The sequence below is a fragment of the Bubalus kerabau genome, chromosome 1 (genome assembly GCF_029407905.1).
Source record: "Bubalus kerabau isolate K-KA32 ecotype Philippines breed swamp buffalo chromosome 1, PCC_UOA_SB_1v2, whole genome shotgun sequence".
In the NCBI taxonomy this organism is placed as follows: Eukaryota; Metazoa; Chordata; class Mammalia; order Artiodactyla; family Bovidae; genus Bubalus; species Bubalus kerabau.
The window spans coordinates 74,216,531-74,244,080 of NC_073624.1; the positions used below are offsets into that span (position 1 = coordinate 74,216,531).

At 41.5% G+C, this 27,550-nt stretch overlaps 1 protein-coding gene across 5 annotated transcripts in view; it reads left to right on the forward strand.

The window, feature by feature from the left end:
- MSRB3 (methionine sulfoxide reductase B3) overlaps positions 1–19,802 on the forward strand; it is a 181,585-nt gene extending 161,783 nt beyond the window's left edge. For all 5 annotated transcript variants that reach the window (XM_055579747.1, XM_055579757.1, XM_055579751.1 and 2 more), the window contains 2 exons: positions 9,575–9,672; positions 19,560–19,802. In XM_055579747.1, the coding sequence (XP_055435722.1) occupies positions 9,575–9,672; positions 19,560–19,724 (263 nt within the window). In that variant the 3' untranslated portion in view covers positions 19,725–19,802. The remainder of the gene's footprint in view (positions 1–9,574; positions 9,673–19,559) is intronic.
- Positions 19,803–27,550: the final 7,748 nt, after the last annotated feature.

Sequence of the window (27,550 nt, forward strand, 5' to 3'; positions counted from 1 at the left end):
AGTTTGAAAGCATCAATTCTTTGGCACTCAGCCTTCTTTATGGTCCAACTCTCACATCCGTACATGACTACTGGAAAAACCATTGCTCTGACTATATGGACCTTTGTTGGCAAAATGATGTTTCTGCTTTTTAATATGCTGTCTAGGTTGGTCATAGCTTTTCTTCCAAGGAGCAAGCATCTTTTAATTACACGGCTCCAGTCACTATCTGCAGTGATTTTGTTTATTAAAAAGAATCTCAGCCTCTTGTTCATGATGATAGACTGAACATACAAGTTTGTTTTCCTGTCTCCCAAGAAACCTCTTTAAAGTGACAATTTTAAAAAACAGAAGAAAGAGGAGGAGAAGAGGGAGGAGAAGTTAAATAGGAAAAGAAACCTGTTGCAAAGAGAGTTAGATTGGGGGTGGGGGAGTAAGGGGATCTTGAGCAGACAAGAAATTATAACCAATTTTCCCAAGGGGAAAAAAAATGGGAGGAAATGCATTAATGGGTATGGTTGATTAAAGAAAGATACAACCCAGAATGTGTGCTAGGGTTGTTTTGAGATGCCCGGCAGAATTATCAAGGGGCAAACGGGACTGACAACAAGGTGTTGAATTGAAAGTCTAAAGAACAGCTAGACCAGCTTCACATCTTCCCTGCTTTCATATTTAGACTGACGGATCATCAGTTAGTCACATGGAAAAAGAGAAAACCTGGAAGAGTCCTCTCTTCAGATATTAAACAGCCTGTCTGGGAGAATTGGTGCTGTTGTTGAGGTGTTGTGCTCCAAAATGAATCATTCTTCAGTCAGCTATTCAAGGGAACCCTAGGACTAACACATTCTTGGGCATCAGCAAATGATAGCCGTGTTCACAGAGCTCCCACTCAGCTTTTCTATTCAGAGTTAAGACTAGTAAGGAAACAAACCTGTAGTGTACCTGAAAGCAGAGGACCTTGCATAGTACAGCTGCAGAAGATAACTGACCCAGACCTCCATTCTCACAGAGAAATGGCCAAAGATCACCATCGATATACCAAGAAAACCAAGAGCATGAAAGACAAAAGCCAAGATAGAGAGAACAATTACCCTAGACAAAGCAGAGACATTTTAGAGAATAATAGAAAAGCTAAAATAAAACAACCCACTAATTTATATTATCAGGGATATTTGAAATACTTCATATATAAAAATAAGATGATGCTGTTAAAAAAAAAACCACACAAAATGTAAAAACAAACAAAATAACTGGAGGCCAGGAAAATGGGAAAAAATAATCTGCCAGAAGGTACCTATGATTTGATGTCATTTATATAAATCATTCGGAGAAAGCAATGGCACCCCAGTCCAGTACTCTTGCCTGGAAAATCCCATGGGCAGAGGAGCCTGGTAGGCTGCAGTCCATGAGGTTGCTAGGAGTCAGACACAACTGAGCAACTTCACTTAGACTTTTCACTTTCATGCATTGGAGAAGGAAATGGCAACCCACTCCAGTGTTCTTGCCTGGAGAATCCCAGGAACGGGGGAGCCTGGTGGGCTGCCGTCTATGGGGTCGCACAGAGTCGGACACAACTGAAGCGACTTAGCAGCATATAAATCATTAAACATTTAGAACATTGTATATTGTTTATGGATATTACATTGCAGAAAATGAATCAGAATACTTGTTGGGGGGCTGCTCAGTGGCTCAGTTGTGTCTGACTCTTTGCAACCCCATGGACTGTACCTGCCAGGCTCTGTCCATGGAATTTTCCAGGCATGTATTTTCCAGGTACCAAGATGTATAGGAGTAGGGAAGAAGGTTGGAGGCAGATCTGGCTGTAATTGTAACATTTCATTTTGTTAGAAAAAGAGAAAAGTTGAGGCAAATTTTTTTATTATTATTATCTGTCAAATCTGGATAATATCTGTTAAATCATGGATGCCTATTATATTCTGTAAACTTTTGCATGTGTTTTAAATATTTGTAATTAAAAATTCAAAAATTGAAATGCTGAATTACAGAAAAATTTTGTACAATTGTATAATGAAAATCACAGTCTAAAAGAAAGAAGAAAACGTGACATGCCTTTTAACATGTAAAACGTTAAATGCAATGTAAAAACAGGAACATGTTTGATTTTAAGCATTCTGAGATTATGACAATTGGACCATCCAGAAGGAAAGATAATTCCACAACACTTCAGCCCTGCAGTAAGCAATACATGTATAGTCATAATAATATACAGGCTGCTTGCTTATTTTCAACTCTTAGGATTAATCTATAAAAGCATGGAAGACTTAATTAAGATTAGGCACTGGAAAGGCAAGAAAGAGTAGGTGGAGGGAGGATCAGAGCATTAAGGAGAACCAAACAGTATTAAGTTATAGGCTAGTCATGCATTCATTCAATCCTTACATAGCTTTTAAATAACATTCTTATGTTGAAGGCACTATTCTAAGTAATTGGCAATACGTGCTAAGTCACTTTGGAGAAGGCAATGGTACCCACTCCAGTACTCTTGCCTGGAAAATACCATGGACGGAGGAGCCTGGAAGGCTGCAGTCCATGGGGTCGCTGAGGGTCGGACACGACTGAGCGACTTCACTTTCACTTTTCACTTTCATTCATTGGAGAAGGAAATGGCAACCCATTCCAGTGTTCTTGCCTGGAGAATCCCAGGGACGGGGGAGCCTGGTGGGCTGCCGTCTATGGGGTCGCACAGAGTCGGACACGACTGAAGTGACTTAGCAGCTAAGTCACTTCAGTCGTGTCCGACTCTTTGGGACCCTATGGACTGTAGCCCACCAGGCTTCTCTGTCCATGGGAATGTCCAGGCAAGAACACTAGAAGCAGGCTGCTGTGCCCTTCTCCAGGGGATCTTCTCGACACAGGGATCAAACCCGTGTCTCCTGCACTGGCAGACAGGTTCTTTACTACTAGCGCCAGCTGGGAAGCCCAATTAGCAATACAGAGGTGAACAAACTCCCTGCCTTTATTCAATTTACATTCTAGTTCAAGAAGCAGACATTACCAAACAAAGTTTTAAAAGAATTATCAATAAAAGGAATGTAACTGTAAAAATTAGAAGGGGGAAGGAAGGGGAGATAGTGTAAATATGAATACTAAATCATAATTCACAAGAAAGAATCCATTTATAGTTCATAAACAGCACTGTTCAATGGTGAAATGTTTTCTATTTGTGGAAAATAAGGGTGGAACTATTCTATATCTGTATCTGTGTTGTCCAGGGTCATCACCATTAACTACATGTAACTGTTGAGAACTTGAACTGTGGTTAGTGTGACAAAGAAACTGAAATTTAAATTTTATTTTATTTTAATTAATTGTAATTTGACTTGTGACATGTTCCTGGCTACTACTGTATTGGACAGCACAGATTTAAAATGAAGGGATCAGATAGCATATGCATATTTTGTAGAAATAAATAGAAAGCCTGTTAAACATGATTGTCTACAAGGTGGGGAGAATTGAAAGGGAACATTTCACTGAGTCATCTTGCACTTTTGATCTTCTGCTACATGCCTGCATTTGGTTGATTAAACTTTTGGGTCTTTGAGGGGGAACAGAGAATCATCCTTTTAAAAATGTTATTCAAGTAATACCTGAAGTATCAACTGAAGTGAATAACTGGGCAAGAATCAGAGCTCTAAGCTTCAAACAATTTTTGTTATTAGGAGGTCTCCATAGACAGTTTTATTATTTGGCTTGAGATAGCTAATAAGGTAAGTATTGGTCAGTGAGGTTAATAGTTTCTGGTTTCAGAGAAACTAAAAGCTACAAGTTTTGAAATACGGTCCTAGAATTATAGAGCTGTGAGAATTGCTATCCGCAGAAAATTATATCTGCAGCTCTCCAACTTGTCTCACCAAAACCATGCTCAAATATATATCATCATTATTAAACCATCACTCAAGCCCAAGTGGCCTTATTTTTGCATTTGAAGATAACAAAATACTTGTCATTACATTTCAATTCAATGTATCCTTGGTCATGGGTAGTTTCTGCTGTGTTCTACTGATGGGTCATATAGCTAATTTACTGAGGTTTCTAATCTTATCTGGGGGTTGAGGGAGGGGGTAGGGGAAAGAGGAAACTGTATAGCCATCCTTGTTAAATTAAGAGTAAAGGAATGAGGGCCACTTTTTCTAGACATGGTACAGATGGAATTGGCTTCAGCTTGTTTATAATCTGTTGCTAGTTTTAACAACTTGTTTTGAAGATATTTGAGAGGAAGGAGGAAAAGGTTGGAAGAGAGAGCTAAGGAAGTTTTTCTCAGGGGGCAGTTGGAATGAAACATCTTAAATCTGTGAACAGTTCACTACTTTTGGAGAGCTGTATCACTATAAAATTCTAGGTTCAAGTAGACTTAAAGCAGCTTTGTTAAGTTACATTACGAGTCAACAGGAATCATTCTTCCTACTGCAATCTAAAATAAATCCATTCTAGTGTAGGTGGTAGCAAGCACCAATGACCTACTGTTAATAAACTAGATCACTTACTCTTATATTCGAGATGTAAATGAACATATCCTGGATTTGCATCACATTATACCAGCATATACCATAGACACCAAGTTATATCTGCAGATTAATTTGGCCTGATGTTTGGATAAAATCGAAGGAGAACTGTCATATTCCAATTTGTCGGTATAAAGTGTAGTACTTGTAGTTACTTGCTATTGAGAAAGGAGGATTATTTATTGAATATAAGTTGTTCTTGATATTAACAGGCTAATATCTAAAAGGTACAGTTTATGGTCTTGGAAATAAAATGATAATCAGCCCATATCCAAATGCTTTGAATAGAAACAAAAGGATGTACTGGGGATAGGGTGAGTCAACTCTGTTTATACAGGTTTTCACATGACTTTTCTTTTAAAAAGTATATGGAATGCATCCAAAACAAATACTGTTTTGTTAGATGAGAAGACTAAAAGGGAAATCCTAGAGAAAGGAGGATGGATGATCTGTCTTTAATGTCAAAACTGACAAAAACACATCCCCCCCCTCTTTTGCTCAAGATAATTTTCTCAACAAGACCCAGATTGCTTCAGTCTTTGCCTATCACCCTTTGAAGCACTTTCCTTATTATTAGGAGTGGGGGCAGGGCTTCCTTTGAGGATTTTTACAGCAGTGAAGAGCTCCTCCCTTAAATACTTTCACATGATGAGGGATTCTGCTTTCAAAGTGCTGTCATCACTGTGGCTTCTCTGCCACAAGACGATTTATTCTTGGGTGAAGGTCCTTCTTAGTTTGATTGTCAATAGGACTTACCTTTCTGATGGATTCTCTTTCTATAGAGCTTGCTTGTTCTGAGAGAGGCAGCAAAAGGGCTCAACGTGCTCTTTTGTTCACCTTCCTGATGAAGTTGACCGGTGATTCTCTTTTGAAATATGTTCCATCATATACAGTTATAGACTTCAACGTGCCTCTCTGTCAGTCTCCACCAATTAAGATGTGGGTGACATGTCCAATGTTCCTGCTTGAAAGCTATATTTCTTCTACAGTGCAAAGGGACACTGTGAGTTTGGGGATGTCTAGTGTCTCTTCCAGTGTTTAGATAGCACCATGGTAAATAACAAAAACTATTCAAGTGTCAACAGTGTTCCCAGAAACACTGAAGTCTTTTGAGAACCTGTACTCCATGTCACTCCAGATCACCCTGCTCAACTCTTAAATAGTCTTTTGGAAAATTCTATAAATATTTAATTCATGGAAGCAAAATGTATAGCTGTATGGTTTCATAGCTCATTTGAAAGCAGTTCTCTCCCCTCCCCAAAATCTTTAGTAGGCAGTGATTCACAATTATTAGAGGAAAATTGGAATGAATAAACCCCAAATAAAGCATATCGTTTTCTCCATATTATTGCCTAAAGGTGAGTTTTTAAGTCTTCCTGGCTGTTTTAGATAAATGAATAAAAATCTTACCTATATCCCAAACTAGATGAGATCATTTACATAATTACTCTTGGACTTTCCCTTTAAACAGTTTGGTCTTTAGAAGGTGCAGGAATTGGTATTGTCTAGCAGGGTACCCCGGAGAAGGCAATGGCACCCCACTCCAGCACCCTTGCCTGGAAAATCCCATGGACGGAGGAGCCTGGTGGGCTGCAGTCCATGGGGTCGCTAAGAGTCGGACACGACTGAGCAACTTTACTTTCACTTTTCACTTTCATGCATTGGGAAAGGAAATGGCAACCCACTCCAGTGTTCTTGCCTGGAGAATCCCAGGGACGGGGGAGCCTTGTGGGCTGCCGTCTATGGGGTCACACAGAGTCGGACACCACTGAAGTGACTTAGCAGCAGCAGCAGCAGCAGCAGGGTACCCATTCACTGTTCCCTTCCACCTAGCAGCTCTTAAGTGCAACAGTGTATCTATCAACTAATCCAGACTGGCAGTAAACATAATTCTTAAAACCTACAACTTCCTTCCTGCTAGAGTGTTTAAATGATTGACCTCTCAGCCCTTCATTGAGGAAGAAAGTGGAGCTTAAGTAGAGCGCCTAGACTAAATCAGCTGTAGATTAAGACAGATTCTAGTTTTGGCTTTGCCACTTTCTGCCTGAGTAAAGTTGGCAAATAACTATTCCTTCTGCTCCCCAACCCTCTCCCTGCACAACCCAGTAAAGTAAGTAACCTAGATGATCGTTATGTGTTTTTACCACCTTAAATAAATAATAAGGATATTTCACCTGGATAGAGAGGCTTAATTATAGAAATTGAGCCAAATTGGATAGTCCAGTGAGAAATTAGAACTGATATTCCTTAATCTGCTTTTGTAAAGGAATATGATTATGTTCTCTCCTCTTGTGGACTCTATGATGTTCTATAAATATTCATTCCACTTTCTTCTATAAGCCAAATTGAAAATCAGTTTAATATACATCTCACCTGTACCTCTGTACTGTATATCATGGGAAGCTCTGAATATACTGAAGTCAATTACCTTCAAAATGCTCACCACCTAAGCAGGGAGAAAGCATGAAAACAAATCACAAGTCTAGTGTGATGAGTAGAACAAGATAAGTATACACAAAACGCAGGGGTAAGCATGGGAAATACATATATATTTCCCTGGATTATTTTAAATTCTAGAAATAGGAAAATGTGTGTGGTGGGGGAGGGTGGTAGCTTTATGGTAAATTTTTTAAAAAAACAAAACCTCCTGAATCTTTACCTGTTTACTGCTGAATCAAATATGTTTTCTCATAATATTATTTGCTATAAACTGTAATCAAACAAGACATGGAAGGTTTTCAACAAAAACCAGAATGTTCTCTTTCTTTTCATAGATAAATTATTTTTCAGTGTCTTAAAACATTGGGATTCCCTGGTGGTTAAGATGGTTGCGTCTGCCTGCAATGCAGGAGACCCGAGTTCAATCCCTGGGTTGGGAAGATCCCCTGGAGAAGGAAATGGCAACCCACTCCAGTATTCTTGCCTGGAAAATCCGATGGATGGAGGAGCCTGGCAGGCTACAGTCCATAGGGTTGCAAAGAGTTGGGCACGACTTCACTTTCACTGTAAAACATTACCACTAAGTTTCTCTTTAGTAGTTGTAGCCTGGCGTGCTGCAGACATGGGGTCGCAAAGAGTCGGTCATGATTGAGCGACTGAACTGAACTGATTGGTGCTTCTGTCGTTAAACAAAGAAGAGCACTGAAATGTGTCAAGTAATCATTAAAAACCAAATAGTGTAGCCCAGAATATGTTGAGAGTCTCTCTGGAATTTCGAAAATGGGGAGAAATGAGTTTTCTTAAGGATACTGATGTTTCTTAGCATAATTAGGTTTCATGGATTATTAGCCTATATCTACTAATTAAGGTTTTCTTTGTGATTTGTAGCAATCTTGAATTAAAATCAAGGAATTGGAAAGTGTTTAAACTCCAGGTGTTAAATCTAGCACTATGAAAGCTGTACTGTTGCATGAGGGGAGTGCGGGGCAGGGAACTTGGGGGAATTTAGTATAAAAACCTGGTCTGAGCTAATTTGTTTTGTTTGAGACTGGAAATCATATTGTTGAAATTTGCATTCTGTTTTCTTTCAATAGGTGTATTAACACAAAGTACTCTGCTTTCAAAGGGCTTCCTCCTTTCTACAAGAAAAATTTCGCTTCTGGAAAAGAATTGCGCAAGCAATTCAGCAACATTGCACCTCTTTCATCATTTTAGGAATACAGACTTCAGCTCAGTAACTCCAGACATATTTTCTGGAAACATGTAAAAACAAGCCCATAAGTACTGAACGTAAAACCTGGGTACACCCATAAACATGTGTACAATCTTAAGGTCTACTTACCATTGAGTTTTTTAAAGCTGTGTGTATATTTTAAAAATCACTAGAATAAATGAAAATTGGAACAAGATGCTGTTTGAGAGAAGGTGCTACCTGGAGATTCCTGAGGAATACTGCTCTGTAACTGTCCTATGAAGTGAGCACGCCTCTTGCCCATCAATAGATAGCACCTGTGCTTTCCAGACAACTTCCTGTTGTTCAGTCGCTAAGTCATGTCTGACTCTTTTTGAACCCATGGACTGCAGGATGCCAGGCTTCCCTGTCCTTCACTATCCTCCTGGAATTTGCTGAAACTCATGTCCATTGAGTTGGTGATGCCATCCAACCATCTTATCCTCTGTCGCCCCCTTCTCCTACTGCCTTCAGCATTTCCCAGGATTAGGGTCTTTTCCAATGACTTAGCTCTTCGCATCAGGTAGCCAAAGGATTGGCTTCAAAGCTTCAGCTTCAGCATCAGTCCTTCCAGTGATTATTCAGGGTTGATTTCCTTTTGGATTGACTGGTTTCATCTTGCTGTCCAAGGGACTCTCAAGAGTCTTCTCCTGAGAAATTATATTAAGATGGAAACAACAGAATTTAAAAAACATATATTCTAACTATCCAAGTGTTAGTTGCTCAGTTGTGTCCAACTCTTTGTGACCCCATGGATTGTAGCCCAGCAGACTCCTGTTCATGAAATTCTCCAGGCAAGAATACTGGAGTGGTTAAGTCATTCACTTCTCCAGGGGATCTTCCTGACCTAGGGATCAAATCTAGGTCTTCTGCGTTGCAGGCAGATTCTTTATCATCTGAGTCACCAGGGAAGCCCCTAACTATCCAAACTAAGTACTAAAAAAGTATGGTTCCTAAAGAAGTATGGAATAGTTAAGGTTAACAGCCAGACCAGGATTGTGTTTTGGAAAAAAAAAAAATCACACTGTAAAACTCATAGTGCTTCCAAGCTATGCCCAGTGACTCTGAAGATAAGAACAAGAAGTGGAAATGGTGAAAGAGAGCTTTGTAAGTTTGGGGATGTGCTCAAAACTACTGGGTGTTCTAAGAGAGTCTCACTAAACATAAATCTCAATGCACTGTAATCTGGATGTGAGGAAAAGGTTATTCTTAAAAAATAGTTGCATTTTTGCAAAATACTTTAACCTTCAGTCTTCAGCCTTTCTTTTCTCAGGTTGAAAAAATTAAGCATGATTCATATACTAAAGATTTCCTTTCTGTGCTTAGTATTCCTTTTAGAATTGCATTCTAACCCACGGTTGTATCTCTCTCTGTTTCGGTTCTTGTGTGTGCTCTGCCCCAGGTTGGCCTTCATTCCACGACGTGATCAATTCTGATGCGATCACATTCACAGATGACTTTTCCTATGGGATGCACAGGGTGGAGACCAGCTGCTCTCAGGTCAGTGTACCCCACCTAAAAACCCCAAATGTTGCTCATTCTGTTTTGCAAACACTTCCAAGACTCCTGGTTGTGCTAAATATAGTAACTAAGGCCAATTGACCCATCACAAAAGCAACAGACAAACACAATGAGGTCTCTGTCAAGTCCTATTGATATCTCAGTCTTGAGTTTAGCAAGTCCTATTAAATGTCAGTCATTGGCTTCAACACTAGTAAACAAAATCATTGGTAGGAAAAATTCTTCTCATTGACTCAATACAGTGGGGAATTGAATGAAGATTTCATTACGTGACTTCACGTGATCTGACATTTACTCTCTATGTGTGCTCATTGTTCAGTCATCATACCTCTAATGATAACGATCCCAACACGGTCAACAAAGACCCCAGAAATGTCTCTCCTTGGATGGATGTGAGGAGGGAGGTTGGAGAACAGGAGTAGGAAGAGGAAGTTTAGTGGCAGGCTGTGCGAGGGCAGAGAGAGAACGTGTGAGAAAATTATTCCTTCTGTAAGTCTCCTAGAAATAGGCCTATGCTCATTTCTAAGGATGTTCCTTTCACTCTCCTCTGACTGAATCAGTGCTGGATCTAAGGGGGAAATGAACATGTGTTGAGGAGGAGGGAAAAATATAGTTAATCTGTCATCAAGAAACTTGAACTTAAACCCAGAGACATGGCCAGAACCTTCTTGTACATAGAACTAGAGCAACTGCACATTCTAGTCCAGAGTAGGTCATCCTGCTCTACTTTGCTTTACATAAGTGAAATGGAAAGTCTGAGTGCTGTGGTACCGAAGCGCACTGATGCTAGAGTGCGTTGCTGGGGGCTGTCTCTTGTACAAATTAGAGGTGGAGGGGCACCGTCAGGCAGCTGTGAGGGCAGAGGGATTGCCACGTGAGCCTCCCTCAGCATTCTTCCACCTGCCCTTTAACCCTGTTCATCAGCCACAGGAGTTTTAGGGAGGAGGTGGCATATTTACTACCAAGTAGGGAGGAAGATTGGTTTGAACCTAACCATCTGATGAATTTCTATTTTATTTTATTTTTTTTAAAGTAAAGCTGGCAAGTGAACTGTATTCTAAGTATGAGGACCACTCTCTCCCTTGAAAAAGTAGGCTTTATATCTTATCTAAGTCACATTTTCAATTCACCCTCATTTCTCAGATCTGAGTCTACGTGAGAAAGTGGTACTTTTTGATTCTGGGTCTCACCCTCAGAGATTTCTAATTTAATTGGTCTGGGTGAGGTCTGAACATCAACATTCTTGAAAGCTCCCCAGGTAAATGCTCACAGTAACCTTCTGAGTAGATAATGTTTCTGTCTGTCTTACAGTGGAGGAAACTGAGGTACAAGAAGTGCAGTTACACTTGTATAAATTTTCATAGATTGAACTGAGATTTGAGTGTGGGCATTTAGCTCCAGAGCTTTTTATGGTGCTCAAATGCATAGATAAGTAGATAGATACAAGCACCATAAAAAGTCATGTTGAAATAAGAAAAAAACAAATCCAATGATCCCCAGCAGTTACTTCAATTCAGTTCTGGATTCAATTGAATGTTTATTTTCATAAGTTCCACAAAAGCAAATTGCAAATATCTACCCAGGAATCTAAAACATTTGACAAAAAAGTGAGATGGGGTGGTACATAGTCATTTATAACTTAGGTACATAGTCTTTAGTAAACCACCCTTAAGGCTAATGGTTGTGGGTGTTTTTTTTTTTCCCTTTAGTTTTTTAAGCTGCCTTAAAGGCTGTTGTATGACTGCTCCTTTTCTTTTCACTCAGAACCTATTTTCAAACATTGAGTTCTATGAAAATTATATGAAAAGGGACAGAGAAAGTGGGGCATAAGATAGTAACTTTCCTTCAGGGCCTACTCTCTGAAGTCTTTGTGACTAATTCTTAAAATTCACAGTTGGAATACACTTCCTCATTTCTCTGTGCCAGCCACTGAGGTGACATCAGTAGGAGTCAAGATAAGACCCTTAGGAAGGTGTCTTGCAGGGACCAAAGAGGAACAAAACCACAAACTGTGCCCAAATTAGGCAACACTCATAACAGACGCCACACTAACCCGGGCAGAGCTCTCAGCCCTTGGTTAAAGGCCTAGTGACTGTTACTGTTCTTTGGGTACAGTTGGGTAAAGCACTAATACTCCTTTTCAGCCTCGTCTTCTACCACCTTTATTTCTCACGTAAGAAAGTGCATCTTGCTGACGATGCGTGATGTGTGTGTGGTCAGTCATGTCCAACTCTTTATGACCCCATAGACGGTAGCCAGGCTCCTCTGTCCATGGGATTGTCCCAGGCAAGAATACTGGAGTGGGTTACTATTTCCTCCTCCTGGGGATCTTCCAGACCCAGGGATCGAACTCATGTTTCTTTTGCTTCCTGCATTGGCAAGGGGATTCTTTACCACTGAGCCACCTGGAAACCCCAGAAAGTGCTTGACCCTTTCTTAAATAAAAGTCTTAAATTTACAGAAAAGAGCAAGATTCCCTTGCTCATTTCTTTCTTAAATGTGGAGAGAAAGGGAGGGAAATTTGTTCCATTAATGCATGTGCAAAAGTGCATGCTTTGGGAAGTAAGTGCCACATAGAAAATAATCAGGTTCCAGCCCCAAAGAGTATGTTTGCTGGAATCTTCCCCATGTGGACAGAGTGGGCCTGTCTGCCCCACTTTGGGCTAGGTCACTAAGCCGAAAGTGTGTATCTTGCCTTTCAGTTTCTTTGTCTTTTAATTTGTGCTTGACACAGAAATTTATTTTTCTTTTGTTTTACATTTTTCTTTAGTTTTCTCTTTTCTCTTTTCTCATTCATCCTTTTTATCTTGACATGGGGGGGGTGGGGGAACTGATTTAATGGTTTCCATACTAGAGAACGGAGAAGGCAATGGCACCCCACTCCAGTACTCTTGCCTGGAAAATCCCATGGACGGAGGAGCCTGGTGGGCTGCAGTCCATGGGATCACAAAGGGTCGGACACGACTGAGCGACTTCACTTTCACTTTTCACTTTCATGCATTGGAGAAGGAAATGGCAACCCGCTCCAGTGTTCTTGCCTGGAGAATCCCAGGGACGGGGGAGCCTGGTGGGCTGCCGTCTATGGGGTCACACAAAGTCAGACATGACTGAAGCGACTTAGCAGCAGCAGCAGCATACTAGAGAAACTGCTTGTATCTTACTTCCTGGTTTTTCATCCTTAATACTGTTTTTCACTATTGGTTTATCTTCTTTTACCTTTTAATCTTTCAGTTTATGTAGTCTTCTACTTGCAACTTATCCCATTTTTTTTTTTTTTTAACTTTTGGATGTTGACATGGTAACTTATCTAATTTGCTTCTCCTCTTAATAAAACTCTTGTGTTTTGAGTTTACATGGCTTGTCATTTCTCTGGACTGAATTGCATCAAAGGAGTTTGTGTTATGACGAATCTGTTAGTTGTTTTCAGTAGCTTAGAGACATTTTCAGCTGGACATGTTATGTGGAATGCTTCTTTCTTTATGGTAAAGATGGAGCATCTAAACAAGAAGACCCTTTTACTGCCAACTTAACACCAATAAACTGAGCTTCTGTGGATAAAACCAGTAGATTCAACTTGCCTGCAAGGCAATATGGTGATTTTTTTGGTCTATGGGTCTCTAATTCTTGCTTTAGTACTTAGAATTCTTCTTCCTCTTCTCCTTTTTTTCCCCTCCCCCATCCTCCTTACTCTTCTTCCTCTCTCCCTTCTTCATTGTTATATGAATCACACCATGCAGTTAAGCCTCATATTTGGGTGCGTGCATGCATGTTAAGTTGCTTCAGTAGTGTCTGACTCTTGGCGACCCTATAGACTGTAGCCCGCCAGGTCCCTCTGTCCTTGGGATTCTCCAACCAAGAAAACTAGAGTGGGTTGCTGTGCCCTTCTCCAGGGGAGTCTTCCTGACCCAGGGATTGAACCTGGGTCTCCTGAATTACAGGTAGATTCTTTACCGTCTGAGCCAGCAGCTGCTGTTGCTGCTGCTAAGTCGTTTCAGTCATGTCCGACTCTGTGCCACCCCATAGACGGCAGCCCACCAGGTTCCCCCAAAGCCCCCTATTTGGGTAGAAATGACGAACACATTGGGAGCCATGCCTCCCGCCTCTTTATACTACTTTGTGGCTTTTCCATGTGTCCAGTGACATCTTAGGTTGTGATATTTTAGTAAAATTTTTATTGAGAAAGTTAAGATTTATTCAGTACAGTAACCACTTTCCAGAGAAATAATACAGTCAGGTTCTTCTAAAAGAATCTCTGTGCTTCTCAGTGATTTTTTAGAAGGACCTGATCTTTAAGTTAACAACACAGAAAATAAGCGAGGGTAGTAGAGCTTCTTTATTTCCTTCATCAGGATTCCTGCTTCTGAAGGAAACTGGTTATCCTTTATATTCTGATGTTCATTGCAACTATACCTGTTTTGTTTCACCAGTCTATCTACTAAGTTAAGGAATTATACTCCACTTATCTCTTCCAAAGTGGAACTTTATCTTAAATCTGCCCACTTTGGGATGGGCATAGGTAGGTATCTCCCCCCTGGCTGTAACAATTTCCTAACAATTCTCAGTTATAAAGAATTTTCCTCAATTTTATATAACTTACATTTTTAGCTAGTGATAAAAATATGTTGCTTCTAATTCAGTTTCACTGATGACTATCAATAATTGCTTGACAGCTTCTCCCTAAACCTCCAACCCCAGCCTGTTAAGCAACATTGTCAGGAATTTAAATTCAGTGGAAAGAGGTAAGATTTGCATGATATAAGCTGTAGTTCAGCAAGATAAGTCCCTCCTGGTAATACTTGGGGAATTCTTCCTTCTTTAGATCGAATTTCTACATCTGCAGCAAATGGGAGACCAATAAATCACTGAACATTTTGTAATAATCTTTGAGGAAACCACCAGAACCCTGAGTTTACCCAAGCTGGACTCTGTTTATGACTGTAGCTATTACTGTTTGAATCTATAGTAGAGTCCCTTAGTTTGTTTTAGATCATTATTAATTTGTTCTAAGTCAGCCAAATCAACAGAAAGGTAAATATCCACCAACACAAAGTATTTTTCAAGAGTTGAGCAGTTTTGGGTAAAACTCCAAACCTTATTAATCTTCTGCAGATGACAACTCATATATTGCTGATGATTAAAGATACCCATGTGTTACAATAGGCTTTCAGACTCACAGCCCCCTCTCTCTTTTTCTTGATCTTTCAGTAAAATCATAATGCTAAACTGGTGACTTCACAATCCTTTCCTTGGCAAAAGATTAATATCACAAGCACAGAAGAAAAGAGCCCTACTTACGCACAAGTGTCTTCAATAACGGTGGGAGAAAACAGGATACTACTGGCAAAGTCAATTGCTTTTCTTCTTAAAACTCTTTTCTCCTTCCCATCCTGCCCCATGCACCCAAGTGTAAAAGCCCGGCTTTGAAACCACTTCATCTTGTAGATCAAACACTTAAGAGAAAATGACAACAATAAAGCCTAAAACATCCTAGGAATAGCTGGGAGAAAACCCTCTAAGACAGTTGGAAATACATCAGTGCAGAAATATGTAACTGGGTTCAATGTACTATTTGTGTTTCTTATGCACACAATTGAGAATTGCAGTCAGATTTTAAGGAATTATGTTAAATTTGATGCCCAATCACTTTTTTTGGATGTAGGGGGTGGGGTGGGTGTCCTTTCCTTTTGTTCTCTGCAGGTTCTTTAGTTGCCAGTTTTTCTGAGTGAGAGGCTGAGGTGATAAAGGATTCCTGTGGGAATTTAAAATTTTTCTTTTGAACAATGCTTATCTCATGCTTCCTCAGAATGAGAGCTAGAATATTCTGTCATAGTTTGTATTTTACCTATAAATGAAAGAAATACATAACCACCTTCAAACAACTTTCAAAATGCACACCGAAGATTCTACCCTGAAATAAATCATTAACAGCAGGTTTCAGAGATTTCTTCATCGGGCAACCAGTTTGCTTCAGTTACAACCAGGTGTGCTGAGAGAGCCCAACACATTGCCAGTTGGCTGGGGCAGGGGAGGCCGAGCTCGCAGGCGGCTAAAGAAACAGTGCGTCACTGACAACTTTCATTCATCATCCCAGCCTTCCACCAGGGGTAGAAGGTGGAAAGAATGGGCTCCATGTGCGTTCCCCTCAGGGAGGAGCCTTCAGGGTTTGTGCACTTTTAAAAGAAATTGAGTACTAGTCTTTTGGACTGCAAGGAGATCAAACCAGTCAATCCTAAAGGAAATCAGTCCTGAATATTCATTGGAAGGACTGATGCTGAAGCTCCAATACTTTGGCCACGTGATGAGAAGATCCAACTCATTGAAAAAAACCCTGATGCTGGGAAAGATTGAAGGCAGAATGAAAAGGGGATGACAGAGGATGAAGATGTTTGGATGGCATCACTGACTCAATGGACATGAGTTTGAATAAGCTCCGGGAGTTGGTGATGGACAGGGAGGCCTGGCATGCTGCAGTCCATGGGGTCACAAAGAGTCAGACATGACTGCGCAACTGAACTGAGCTGAACGTTTATGGGAGACTGGGTGTTCCTGGGAGGAAGCAGAAATGGTACCGCGTGGTTAGGCTTCTTCCAGACAAATGGCCTTACAACTTTACAGGCAGCCAGATGGGCACGTATGTGGTGGCAGAGGTAGTTCAGTTTCTAAGTCATGTCCAACTCTTATGACCCCATGGACTGTAGCCCACCAAGCTCCTCTGTCTGTGGGATTTTCCCAGGCAAGAACACTGGAGTGGGTTGCCATTTCCTTCTCCAGGGGATCTTCCCTACCCAGGGATCTAACCCAGGTTTCCTGCATTGCAGGCAGAGTCTTTACAAACTCAACCACCAGGGAGGCTCATGTATGTGGTCGCACAGATATAAATGAACACCTTGCTCTTCCCTCCAGCTGGCTCAAACCGTAAAAAATCTGCCTGGAGTACAGGAGACCTGGGTTCAACCCCTGGGCTGGAAAGATCCTCTGGAGAAGGATATGGTGACCCACTCCAGTATTCTTGCCTGGAGAATCCCATGGCTAGAGGAGCCTGGTGGGCTGCAGTCCATGGGTTCCCAATAGTCGGACACGACTGGGCGACTACCACCACACTGTACTGCTCCTCCCTCACTTATGTGAGCCTGGAGTGAATCTTCCAGAACATCTTGTGCAAGCATGATGAAGCAATCACTCTTGTTTTTAGGGGACACACATCTTTTCTGAGGATTTCCCTACCCCATCCCATCGCCAACCCATACAGTTGTTTGCGAATGATTTTTGTTGCCTTTTCCCAATTATAATTTCTCCTCCTCATCTCCCTCCCATTTTCTCTTGCCTGGATTAGGGACATCTAGAGTCTGTATTTTTCTTACTGTTTAACCAAAAGACTAGTGTCAGATTTAGCAATGGAAACTGCAGGCTGATAACGAACTCAAATCCAATAGATTAAATTACTCTAATTTGGGGAATGAATGACTTGGGCACTAAATACTACAGAATAGCTTTAAGTATACCATTGCTATGCTTTATTTTTGAAGTAAGATAAATAGAACCATTCGCTAAATATGCTTGAGATGATTAATAAAGGTACTATCATTTATTTTTGCCCAGATAACTGTATTCTCTCATTAAAAAAAAAAAAATCATCTATCTGAGGCTTTTATGTGAAAACTCCACCTCTCAGATGCCAAGTGATCAAAGTGCTGGAGCTGCACGTGAGATCAGTAATTGTGCACACATACTGGTCACCGAGAGCACCGGTTCCTGTTGGCCTGCACACTGACTGTTTTGGCAGGCAGAAATAGGTGCTTTCCTGTGTCCACTGGGTAAGCATATGTATTTTCACTGGTGCATCTTAGCTGCTGATGCCTGAAAATTTGGCCTCAATTGTTTATAGAAAGGAAAAGCAATCTGAGCTGTCAGCCTTGATATTACCTAAACCTGCATAAAATGTGGAAAAATAATGCAAGATTTGTTTTTTAGGCCTGTTTCATATTTTCCAGGCAATAGATCAAATCAGTTCAGGGTTCATTTTTAGTTCTTTAATAAGCTGACACAGTATGTTGGCAGTAAAATAAGAATGCACTTTTAACATGGAAGTGCCATAGAGTCGAAGTTGCTATTTGTGCTATTTATTAATAATAGCGAGCCCTCGAGAATGGAGCTTAGCGCTTTCAGTGGGGAAACTGAGAGTCTAGTACTTTCCGTTGTAATAAGCACCGTCCTTCACTTCTCTCTCATCGTCTCTGTTTGGTATGGAGGGACAGAAAACCCCATTCCCTTGTCAAGTCCTTCTTTCTTTCCCTGCAGTTTATAAGTGTTTTATACACCAAATAAGCAGTGAGAAGAATTAATAAATCATCTCTATGCCTCTTCTCGCATATTCTTGCCTAAATCTTGACTCCTCCATCTGCTGGAAATGTTCTTCCCTAGCTCTGCTTCTTCACTTCCTCCAGGTTCTTATCCCAGAGTTACCCTGGGAGAACTGCCGTTGACCGCCTCACCGGAATTGTCAGCTCCCAGTCTGACAGTCTGTATCACTTTCTTTCTGTCTTAGTTTCTGTGGGTTGGTTGGTTTGCTGTTTGTTTGCTCCTTAGTGTTTATTTCCACCTACTATGCTTACAGCTCCTTATTACCTTTGTGTTTTCTGTCTCTACCAGTGGAATGTAAATTCCATGAGGCCACTGCCTGTACCTCTGGAGTCTGGGACAGTACCTGGCATAAAGTAGGTGCTCCATAAATATTTGTGGAATGAATAAATGGGGATCACTTGCCCCAGGCTTTGATTTCTTTGTTACATGACAAACGATATGTTTTTGTAGCCTGTTTAAATGTGGCGCGCTAACGTCCTGGTGGGCTGCCGTATGGGGTCGCACAGAGTCAGACACGACTGAAGCAGCTTAACAGCAGCAACAGCAATATCTCCATACCCTTTACCCTGTCCCTGCTGAGAAGGGTGGGAGGTAGTAAATGTGACCTGTGCGCTTGTCTCCTGGAGCCGCACTCAGCAGCAGACTGGTGAGCCAGCCTATTTGGAGACACTTTCTCTGGGCTGGATTTCTCCTAAGCACCATCATAACCAACCATCCCTCCTTTTGCCTCTGTCTGGACTCTCCGCCTCTTTCTCCTTCCCCTCTGGGGATAGTCAGTAGCATGGATTGAGCTCGACAGCTTGTTCCTTCTCCACATGATCCAGTTCGTGCAGGAAAGCAACCCGCCTGGTACCCACATATCCGAGGCCAGAAAAAGGGATTGTGAGGACTAGTGACATTTCCATTCGCCATGCTGCAGTCCTGGCGACCATAACATAAATCTGTTGCACCCTGCCATTGCTTTACTGGGTTCCAAGAACATCCAATGCTTTTCTGATGTTAAGTTTTACTGCCCATGAAAGCAAACAACACCTCCGTCATGGCCAGTTACACAGTCTTTTACAGTGGACTTCTGCATATCTGAAACCCACCCATCCAAAGCCAAAAGCAATGCCGGGGGCGGGGGGCGAGTGGAGTGGGTGGGTGGGAGGGGGTGGAGATTTTATTCTGCCATGTTTCTTACAAGGGGAGATCAAGGGTCAATTCAATTCATAAAATTACTGCAGTCATTTTTCAGCTGGCTGAGCGGCTTCACAGATCAAAAAATACAGTGGCTCCTAAATGATTTCTGATATGCACAATTCTAGTGTTTTTTATTCTCAGCATGTGGTGCAAAGCCTGCCAGAAACCATCTTTGTAGCTATTGACAGGCAGATTAGAAATCATCCACGATGGTTTCCATCATTTCTCTACAGGCCGGTCATCCATTTAAACCGCTGACTGCGAGTCCCCTCAAAGCCTGCGTTGTACACACTGCTGACCTACAGTTTGCTCTTCTGTTGCAGTGCGGTGCTCACCTTGGGCACATTTTTGACGACGGACCTCGTCCAACCGGCAAAAGATACTGCATAAACTCGGCATCCTTGTCTTTCAGCCCTGCAGAGAGCAGTGGCGCCCAGGGGGACAGCGCGGGGGTCAGCCCGGCCCCCAGTGACAAGACGGAGCTGTAGAGACTCGGCTGGAGGCGGCGACAGAAGAAACAAGTGTACTTAATGCACAGCTTATTAAAGCGAATCCCATAGCGTTTATCTCAGATCTATTTTTTCAAAACTAGAAGGGCAGTTTTATGCTATTGGTATTTTTCTTCTTGCTTAAACAGAGGCCCCGGCCATCCATGCATTTTGCTGTTGACTAGATGGGGAACTGCAGATGTTGAGTGAACTCAGAGATAGCTTCGTGAAACTTCTTTACAAGCCACTTATATTTGGCGTTATTTTCTTCGCCCACATAGCTTCCTTTGCTTTCTTTTATTCCACGCCCCCCCCCCACCCCCCCGCCCTTGCTTAAGAGGCAGAAGGTGCTCGGTCTTCAGACAAGAAAATTAAGGTCTGCTCTGCAAAGTGGAGACCAGGGCTGAGGGGTGGTGGGGATGTTGAGACCTGCAAGACCCATGGCCTGGGGGCATTTGTGCAGATCCACCTAAGGTAAGGATGGAGTGATGTCTTAGGAGACTTCTCAGTTTTGTGGAAAGTTTGAGCTAAGTTCGTTTATTCTCACTAAAAGGGTGTGAAGGTCTAAAGTCTTTCCTTATGTTAAATTGTTGCCAGATCTGAGGGGGCGCCCTGAGTGTTGTGGCAGAGAAGTAAACATTACCTCATGGTTAGGCCTTTATTTTTATTTTTTCCTTGAAAACATCAGAATGTAAGATAACGGTAAAATGTTGAGCCCCATTTTGTCCAAAGTTCACAAAAGAAGAATGCCTGCCATTGCCTTTTGTAAGTCTGTTCCTCCGCACCTAATACCAGCTGCAGCTGGAAGGGCATTTTGGTGACTTCCCCATGTAAAATAAAATATTGGGAACAACACACTTCATTAAGGCAACAGAATAAGAGTGAAAGCAGAGAAGGCTGAGGAGGAAGCCTGGGGGCTAGATGTCCAGAGCCTTGCAGTAGAGCTGACGACAAGTCTCCAGCAGAGCCTGGCAGCGGCAGGGGCGGGGACCTTGTGCGCGGGGCCAGGTGACCTCCTAGAGGATGTTGGGGCTTAAAATAGAAACAGCCAGGAGCTCACGTCCCACCCTTGACACTAATCTGCTGTGAGACAAGGGACAAGCTATTTGTTCAGCCTCTCCATGCCTATTCTTTATGTATAAATGCGGACTTAGAATATTTGTAAAATAATCAACACTCTCAGGGGAAAATTACTGTATTGCTGTACAATTAAGATCAGTGTTGTAAAATTAAACTGATCTGGTTCTAATTGCCTCAAAGGCCGAAGCCCAGGCATTTGAAATGGAAAGAAGCAGAGAGGGGGTTGACTTAGCTGATTGGTATGGAAACAGTTGGGCCAAGAGCCAGAAATTTTTCTTTGCAGCAAGATGGCTGGTTTTACTCTAAGAAGCTTGGCTCGGCTCGGTTGCTGTATAACATTGAGCCTGGTGGGATGGATGTCATTGAACACAGTAAGGTTTTTATGGCTCTGAGCAATGGTGATATGCATTGGTATTGCCGCCAGGTGTGAAGGTACAGTATATGACTGATATATATTGTGTTTGTAGCCTTAGTGCTAAGCCCAAAGTATAGCTTTTAAAAAATAATATTTTGCATATTTTTGAAAGCTTATGAAAACTGACATCTTTCCTTATCAGCACCAAGACCAAAAATAAGAAACAGAAACACGTGACAATCTTAAAGAAATAATGAGAAACTAAAATGAAAAGTTGTGATCAATCCAAGTGTCAGTGCGGTCATGCCCACATCCTTCTATGTCTCTCCACACGCCACCTGCTGAGGCCCTGACCTCCTGTGATCTTCACTGTCACGCGGGCCACACCTTTGCCATTCCAGGCCCATTGTGCTCTTCCTCCCTTGGCTCCCAGATGTGGCACCTCAGGTCCTGGGGTCACTCTGGAGTTCACAGGTTTCACTCCCCTGAGACACTGAATTTAAAACCCTTGAAGCCTCAGCGTCTAGACTATCCTAGAAGTCTTTTCTGACCTCACAGGAAGAGTCCCAGCATTTCCCAGCAACCCAAGGACCCCTAAAGAAACAGGTCTCCCAGGAGATGTCCGTCCCTCGTGTGGTCCATTCTTTGGAGGCTCACACAGCACTTCTTGACTGGCTCCCTGCCTTACGTGGTGGCCTGCCCTGGGGTCTGCTGGACACAAGCCACAGCATTGGGGTGGACAAGGAAGATAAACGAGGGGCTTCTCCCTCTCTACAGAGACTCTGGATTTTCATTGTTCCTCCAGTTTTATTGTAGGGCTTAACATTCCCCTCAAAAAGCTCATCTTCTAATGCTTGGTCTTTGTTTCAAGAAAAGCCAGTTTTCTTCTACCACATTTTCCAGCATCAACTTTAAGAAAAATGCAACCTCCATTGCAAAAAGAAAGTGGGGTGTACCTGTGGTTTAATTTCAGGTTGCTTTTGAGTTTAAGTGGTATCAAATTTCAGTATATTTCTGTCTTATGTTAAAGAAATATATTACTAAAATGTAAGTGAGCAATAATGTCAGCTGTCGAGCACTAGATTTATTTCTGCAGGATATGGAGTGCAATGAACTGAGTCAATATGGTGAGGTGTATGTGATCTGCAGGAGTTATACCATTTAACATAGGAAATGCATGGGACTTTCCCTCTCTGCACTCAGGCCCTCCCTATACCATTAGGAGACGCAGGTTTCTTTGCTGATGTGCAAAAAAGTTATGTCCATACACTTAGGTAGAATGGATCTGAGGTTGGCAACAATTCATATTGTACTAGGGGACATTTCTATGTGTTCAAACTTTTCACTTTATAAATAAATTTAAACTAAATGCAAATGGCATAGCAATTTGAAAGTCTCCCTGTTCATTGAATTGAATATGCCTTGCTTTAAAATATGGAATATGATGAAAGGGATTAGCATTTTTTCTGAAAGTCAAATACTACTTTTGCCTTAGACAGCTTTGTAATAATATTTCTCTAAGCAATTCAAAACTTTTGAAAAATGACATGAAATTTTCATTAAAAACCGTTTTCCTATGTTTATTGTATATGGAAATTATTCAATAAAATTTCTTTATAAAAATGTTTTCCTCTCTGATTCCTAAGTGAAAGTGAAGTGAAAGTGAAGTCGCTCAGTCGTGTCTGACTCTGATTCCTAAAGACTTCTCTTATTTTTATCATAGATGCATAGACCACCCATTGGAGCTTGCCACAGGCTGCTCTGTTTACCTCTGTACCCAGCTGATGTGTCTCTTTGTAGAGAGGGCCTTTATCTGGTGTGACCTTCATAAGCGGGCTCTGAGAGTAGGTTCTAGTCCACTCTCCATACGTCAGGCCCCAAGAGAGGCCTCCTGGGATCCAAAAGGTTGGAGAGAAGGGAAACATTTACAGGATTATTCTGCCTTCACCTCACCTCTGCAGAATCTTCAGCAGCTTATATGTATTTTTGGGCTTAAGATGTGGACTCTGGAAAGTTGCATCACGATAACTCTATAGCTGAAAATGCAGGAATGACACCATGTCGATGCCTGGGCTTCTGTTAAAGAAATTGACAGGAGACTTACCCTGTCATCAAGGACTGGTTTCCAGGGAGATATGTTAGGGGTATTTCCCCACTGCTCGCAGATGATTCACCTTTAAATATCTCTAACAGAAGAGTTTTAGTATAGTATTATTTGTTATTAAAAGTTTTTAGTTTAATTTTTTGGTTCATTGTGTTGATTTGTTCATTTTGAGAGGAGAATTGAGGTGATGAGGACTTTTTTCAGCCAGTTCTTTAAGAGTCATACTCCTGGGATCCTAAAATGCACAGGCCAGCAATTTCATGTAGTGTACCTGAGAACAGCGCTTCTCAGGTGTGGTCCTGAGAAGCGTGGTCCCCAGATGACAGCATCAGCATCACCTGGGAACTTGCTATAAATCTGAGTTTTCAGGCTTTCTCCCATGCTCACTGCATCAGAAATTCTGGTAGGGCCTTATCAATCTATGTTTTAGCAGCTGTCCTTGTTATTCTGGAGTTTGTTCAAGTTTAAGAACCACTGTCTTGGAACTTCCCATGAAAAAACATCATTTAGCATTAATTCTAAAGGCATTTCTATCTGACCCTCCAAAATGGCTTATTTTGTCATCACTGGTTATCTCCCTATAGAAGTGGGTCAAAGAGTTTTCCCAAAACTTCATGTCTTTCTGCTGTTCCTGTTCTTCACTGCTCATTTGTCTTGTTCTAGAAGACTAACTGGTTCTCATCAATCAGCGCCACCTTAGCTCTTGTTCACATATCTGAGTTAACCTTAGACTGCCCAGTGGTGCTCGCCGCTGCCTCTTTAGAACGTGGCAGGGTTCATCTCAGCAATCCCAAGAACTAGAGGACAGATGTCACTGCATAAATTTACATCATGACCGTTCCCATTTCTTTCATCATCACTTTTTTAATCCCTTAGAGGAGATTTTTACTAAAGGGCCATATACCCAAATTGTGACTCCTTTTTATCAGAAAACTGCCACTGTTATCCAGATCTTAACAATGAAATGATTTCTAGAAGATGCTGGTTAAAAAAAAAAGTCTTGGGACAGGCTTACCAGCATCCTGTAATGACTTCTTACCAGTGTTTATTGTGTATTACATAAGTGATAGAAATTTAACCATTTTAATGTGAGATCTGAAGAAATGCCACATAAAACAATCGTCTGGAAAGAACTCTTCCTATCCAGTATCTCCCAGAGGCTAGCCTTGTCCTGGACCAACCTGGAAAGGGATTGGCTGAAGGTGATTATAGGTTCTAAACCAAGCTACTCTACAAATTCATCATGCAAGTAAGGGGCATTTATGGAACCATGATAGGATAAGGAGACTAGAGATTTAGGAACCAAATCAGATCCTCAGGCCTACCTGAGACTTACACTAATTTTTAGATTGGTTACGGAATCACACCATTGTCAAATTCTGGATGCTAGAGAACCTCATTTTTATTTCAAGGTTTGCACTTCCCCTCCCTGCAGGGTCACCACCACCACCATTCCCAGCAAACACACACTCACCCTTACCATCCAGGCTGGTCAGGAACCAGACAGATTTTCAGGAATGAACAGCAGGACAAGTCAGTAATTTTTAAGTACTTACCTCAGCACTGTTCTGAAAAGGTAAGGGAGTAGAAAGGTGTCAAAATAACTAGAAAGCAAAGTAAGAGAATGTTGCGAAGGCAGGGCTAGTGATAATCCTATCAGCTGGAAAGGCCTAGAGTCACTCACCTGGGCCCTAGTAAGTTTCCCACATACATCTCCCTTTTCCAAACCTGGCCAGACCCTTGTGGTTCTTGTTATGGTTACAAGACGCCCTCAGCAATAACCGCCTGGAAAGTTTGAAGCAAAAAGTGTATTATTTATTAGCCCTGGAGAATACCAGGCATGCCCCGGGACAGTAGAGAAAGAATGAGTGAGCACAGCCTGGGGTTCTGCTTTTATATTGGATTGAGGGTGGAACCCTAGGGCTTCATGGGCTCACTCTTTACTGATGAATTTAAAATGTAAGAGCTAGAATTTAAAGATGGGGAAAAAAAGAAAAAAACAAATGGCCCAAGTGGCCAGTTATCTAAATCAGTCAGGATCTCTAGAGCAAAGGAGCCTGGGTCGGGGCAAGGGGAGGGGGATGATGGAAGGGGTGGGGAGGAAGAGTTCCCCTGTCCTGGCTCTTCAGTCATGTGACTGCCAAAATGTTTATTCAACCCAGCCCTCTTTGAAGTGGATGCCTTGGCAATGGAAGCTTAAATCAGACATTTACGTTGCAAAAGAAAAGCCAACTGTCAGCGCTTATACTACAACCTACCCTGTGATTCCAGGCATTCTAGTCAACGGTGAGGACATTAAAGGCCTAGGTAGCTGATATGCGAAAAGTCAGGTGTAGGGCATGTTGTAAATAGAAATTGCACATGTAAATTATAGTAGCAAGAACTAGAATAATTATACAGGCAGTAGTGTGAAATCCTGTAGGTACCTGTTGCCCTAAACTTGAAAGGTCCAGTCCTGAAAATAGATCAGGGATCTCAGGAGCCCTGGAAATCTGTTCAAAGATTTGGTAAGATTGTGGAATATTTTAACATCTTGGGCCATCTGGTGTAAAAAAGTTTGAGCCTGTCCTGAGTTGGTGAAAGTGAAAGTCGCTCAGACACGTCTGACTCTTTGCAATCCTCTGGACTATAGTCCCTGGAATTCTCCAGGCCAGAATACTGGAGTGGGTAGCCTAGCCCTTCTCCAGCAGATCTTCCCGGCCCAGGAACTGAACTGGGGTCTCCTGCATTGCAGGTGGATTCTTTACCAACTGAGCTATGAGAGAAGCCCTGAGTTGGTAGGTTGCTCCATATCTCATTGAACCAGGTCTCTGAGTCCTGAGAATAGGTCAGGCTCCTCTGTCCATAGAATCTTCCAGGTAGGAATACTGGAATGGGTAGCCATTCGCTTCTCTGGAGGATCTTCTCAACCTAGGGATCGAACCCAGATCTCCTGCATTGCAGACAGATTCTTTACCATGAGTCAACAGGGAAGCCCCTTTAAAAGCATACATTATCTCATAGAACAATTTTTCAATGTGGTGAAAGCCAAGTTTACTAAGAGACTCAAATATCTTTGGTTCCACTGTAGTAAGAGGTCAAAAGTAGGTAAACCTTAGACTTGGTTAGTAATTAACATTGTTTCAGTATTTTTTCTTATTTGGAAATGATCAAGACATTCAATGAATTCCCATCATTTCGTTTAACTTAGCAAAACTCTGAAGTTTCAAGTTACCAAAGAGATTTGGGAAGTTATTTTTAAGTAGAAATTCTATAAGACATGATCATTGCTAAAAAGTTGACCTACATTTTTATTTCAATTACATACATCTAAATTATTTTCTCCCAACAATGATGTTTAGACTCTTAAGGAACTTTCATTAGACAGATGGCCATTATACCCGCTACATTTCTTGCTGACAAATTTTGTAATCATTGACATAAATTTGTTTGAATGGTAAACCCTGGTAGGACAAAAGTTGTTTATCCGAATTAAATTTAATGCTGATAACTCTAAAGATATACCTATCTTAATTAGAGCAAATTTAAACTAGAATTATTTATCAAAGATTACTCCAGATCATGTGAATTTGAAGAACATTTTGGTTAGTTTCTACATTACTGAGTTTTAGGAATACTCAATTCATAAGTGCCTATTTTTAAGCCAATTAAGTAGAGCTCTTTTACAAATTATGGGCTTCCCAGGTGGCATAGTGGTAACGACTCTGCCTGTCAGTGCAGGAGACACAGGAGACGTGTGTGGGTTTGATCCCTTGGTGGGGTAGCTCCCCTGGAGGAGGAAATGGCAACCCACTCGAGTATTCCTGCCTGCAGAATCCCGGGGACAGAGGAGCCTGGTGGGCTGAGTCCAAAGAGTCTCAAAGAGCTGGACATGACTGAGCACACACACACATATACACACACTTTTATAAATTAATTTTGGCAATGTCATCTGCAGGTAGAAAGAGAAAAAATCATATAAACATAACATACATCTGTAGACATACATAAACATGCAGACAGATACAGAGACCCTGTAACTTCTGTTCCAAGATTTTAGCCATGAATCATGTACAACAACATAAAACTCACTAGTTCATAAATAATAGTTGAATCCAAATTGGCAGAACAATTTAAGGTTACCTGCTTCAATGGCTAAAGTTTTTACTAATATTTGTGGAAAAGATTTTTAAGATTTATATTTGTCCTTGACAAGTTATCTTGAGGCTGTGGGCTAGGTTTGGGACAGAGAGCTTTTACAGCATTTTGTATTTTAAAAGGCCAATTACTCCTCGCACCAAACCTAGT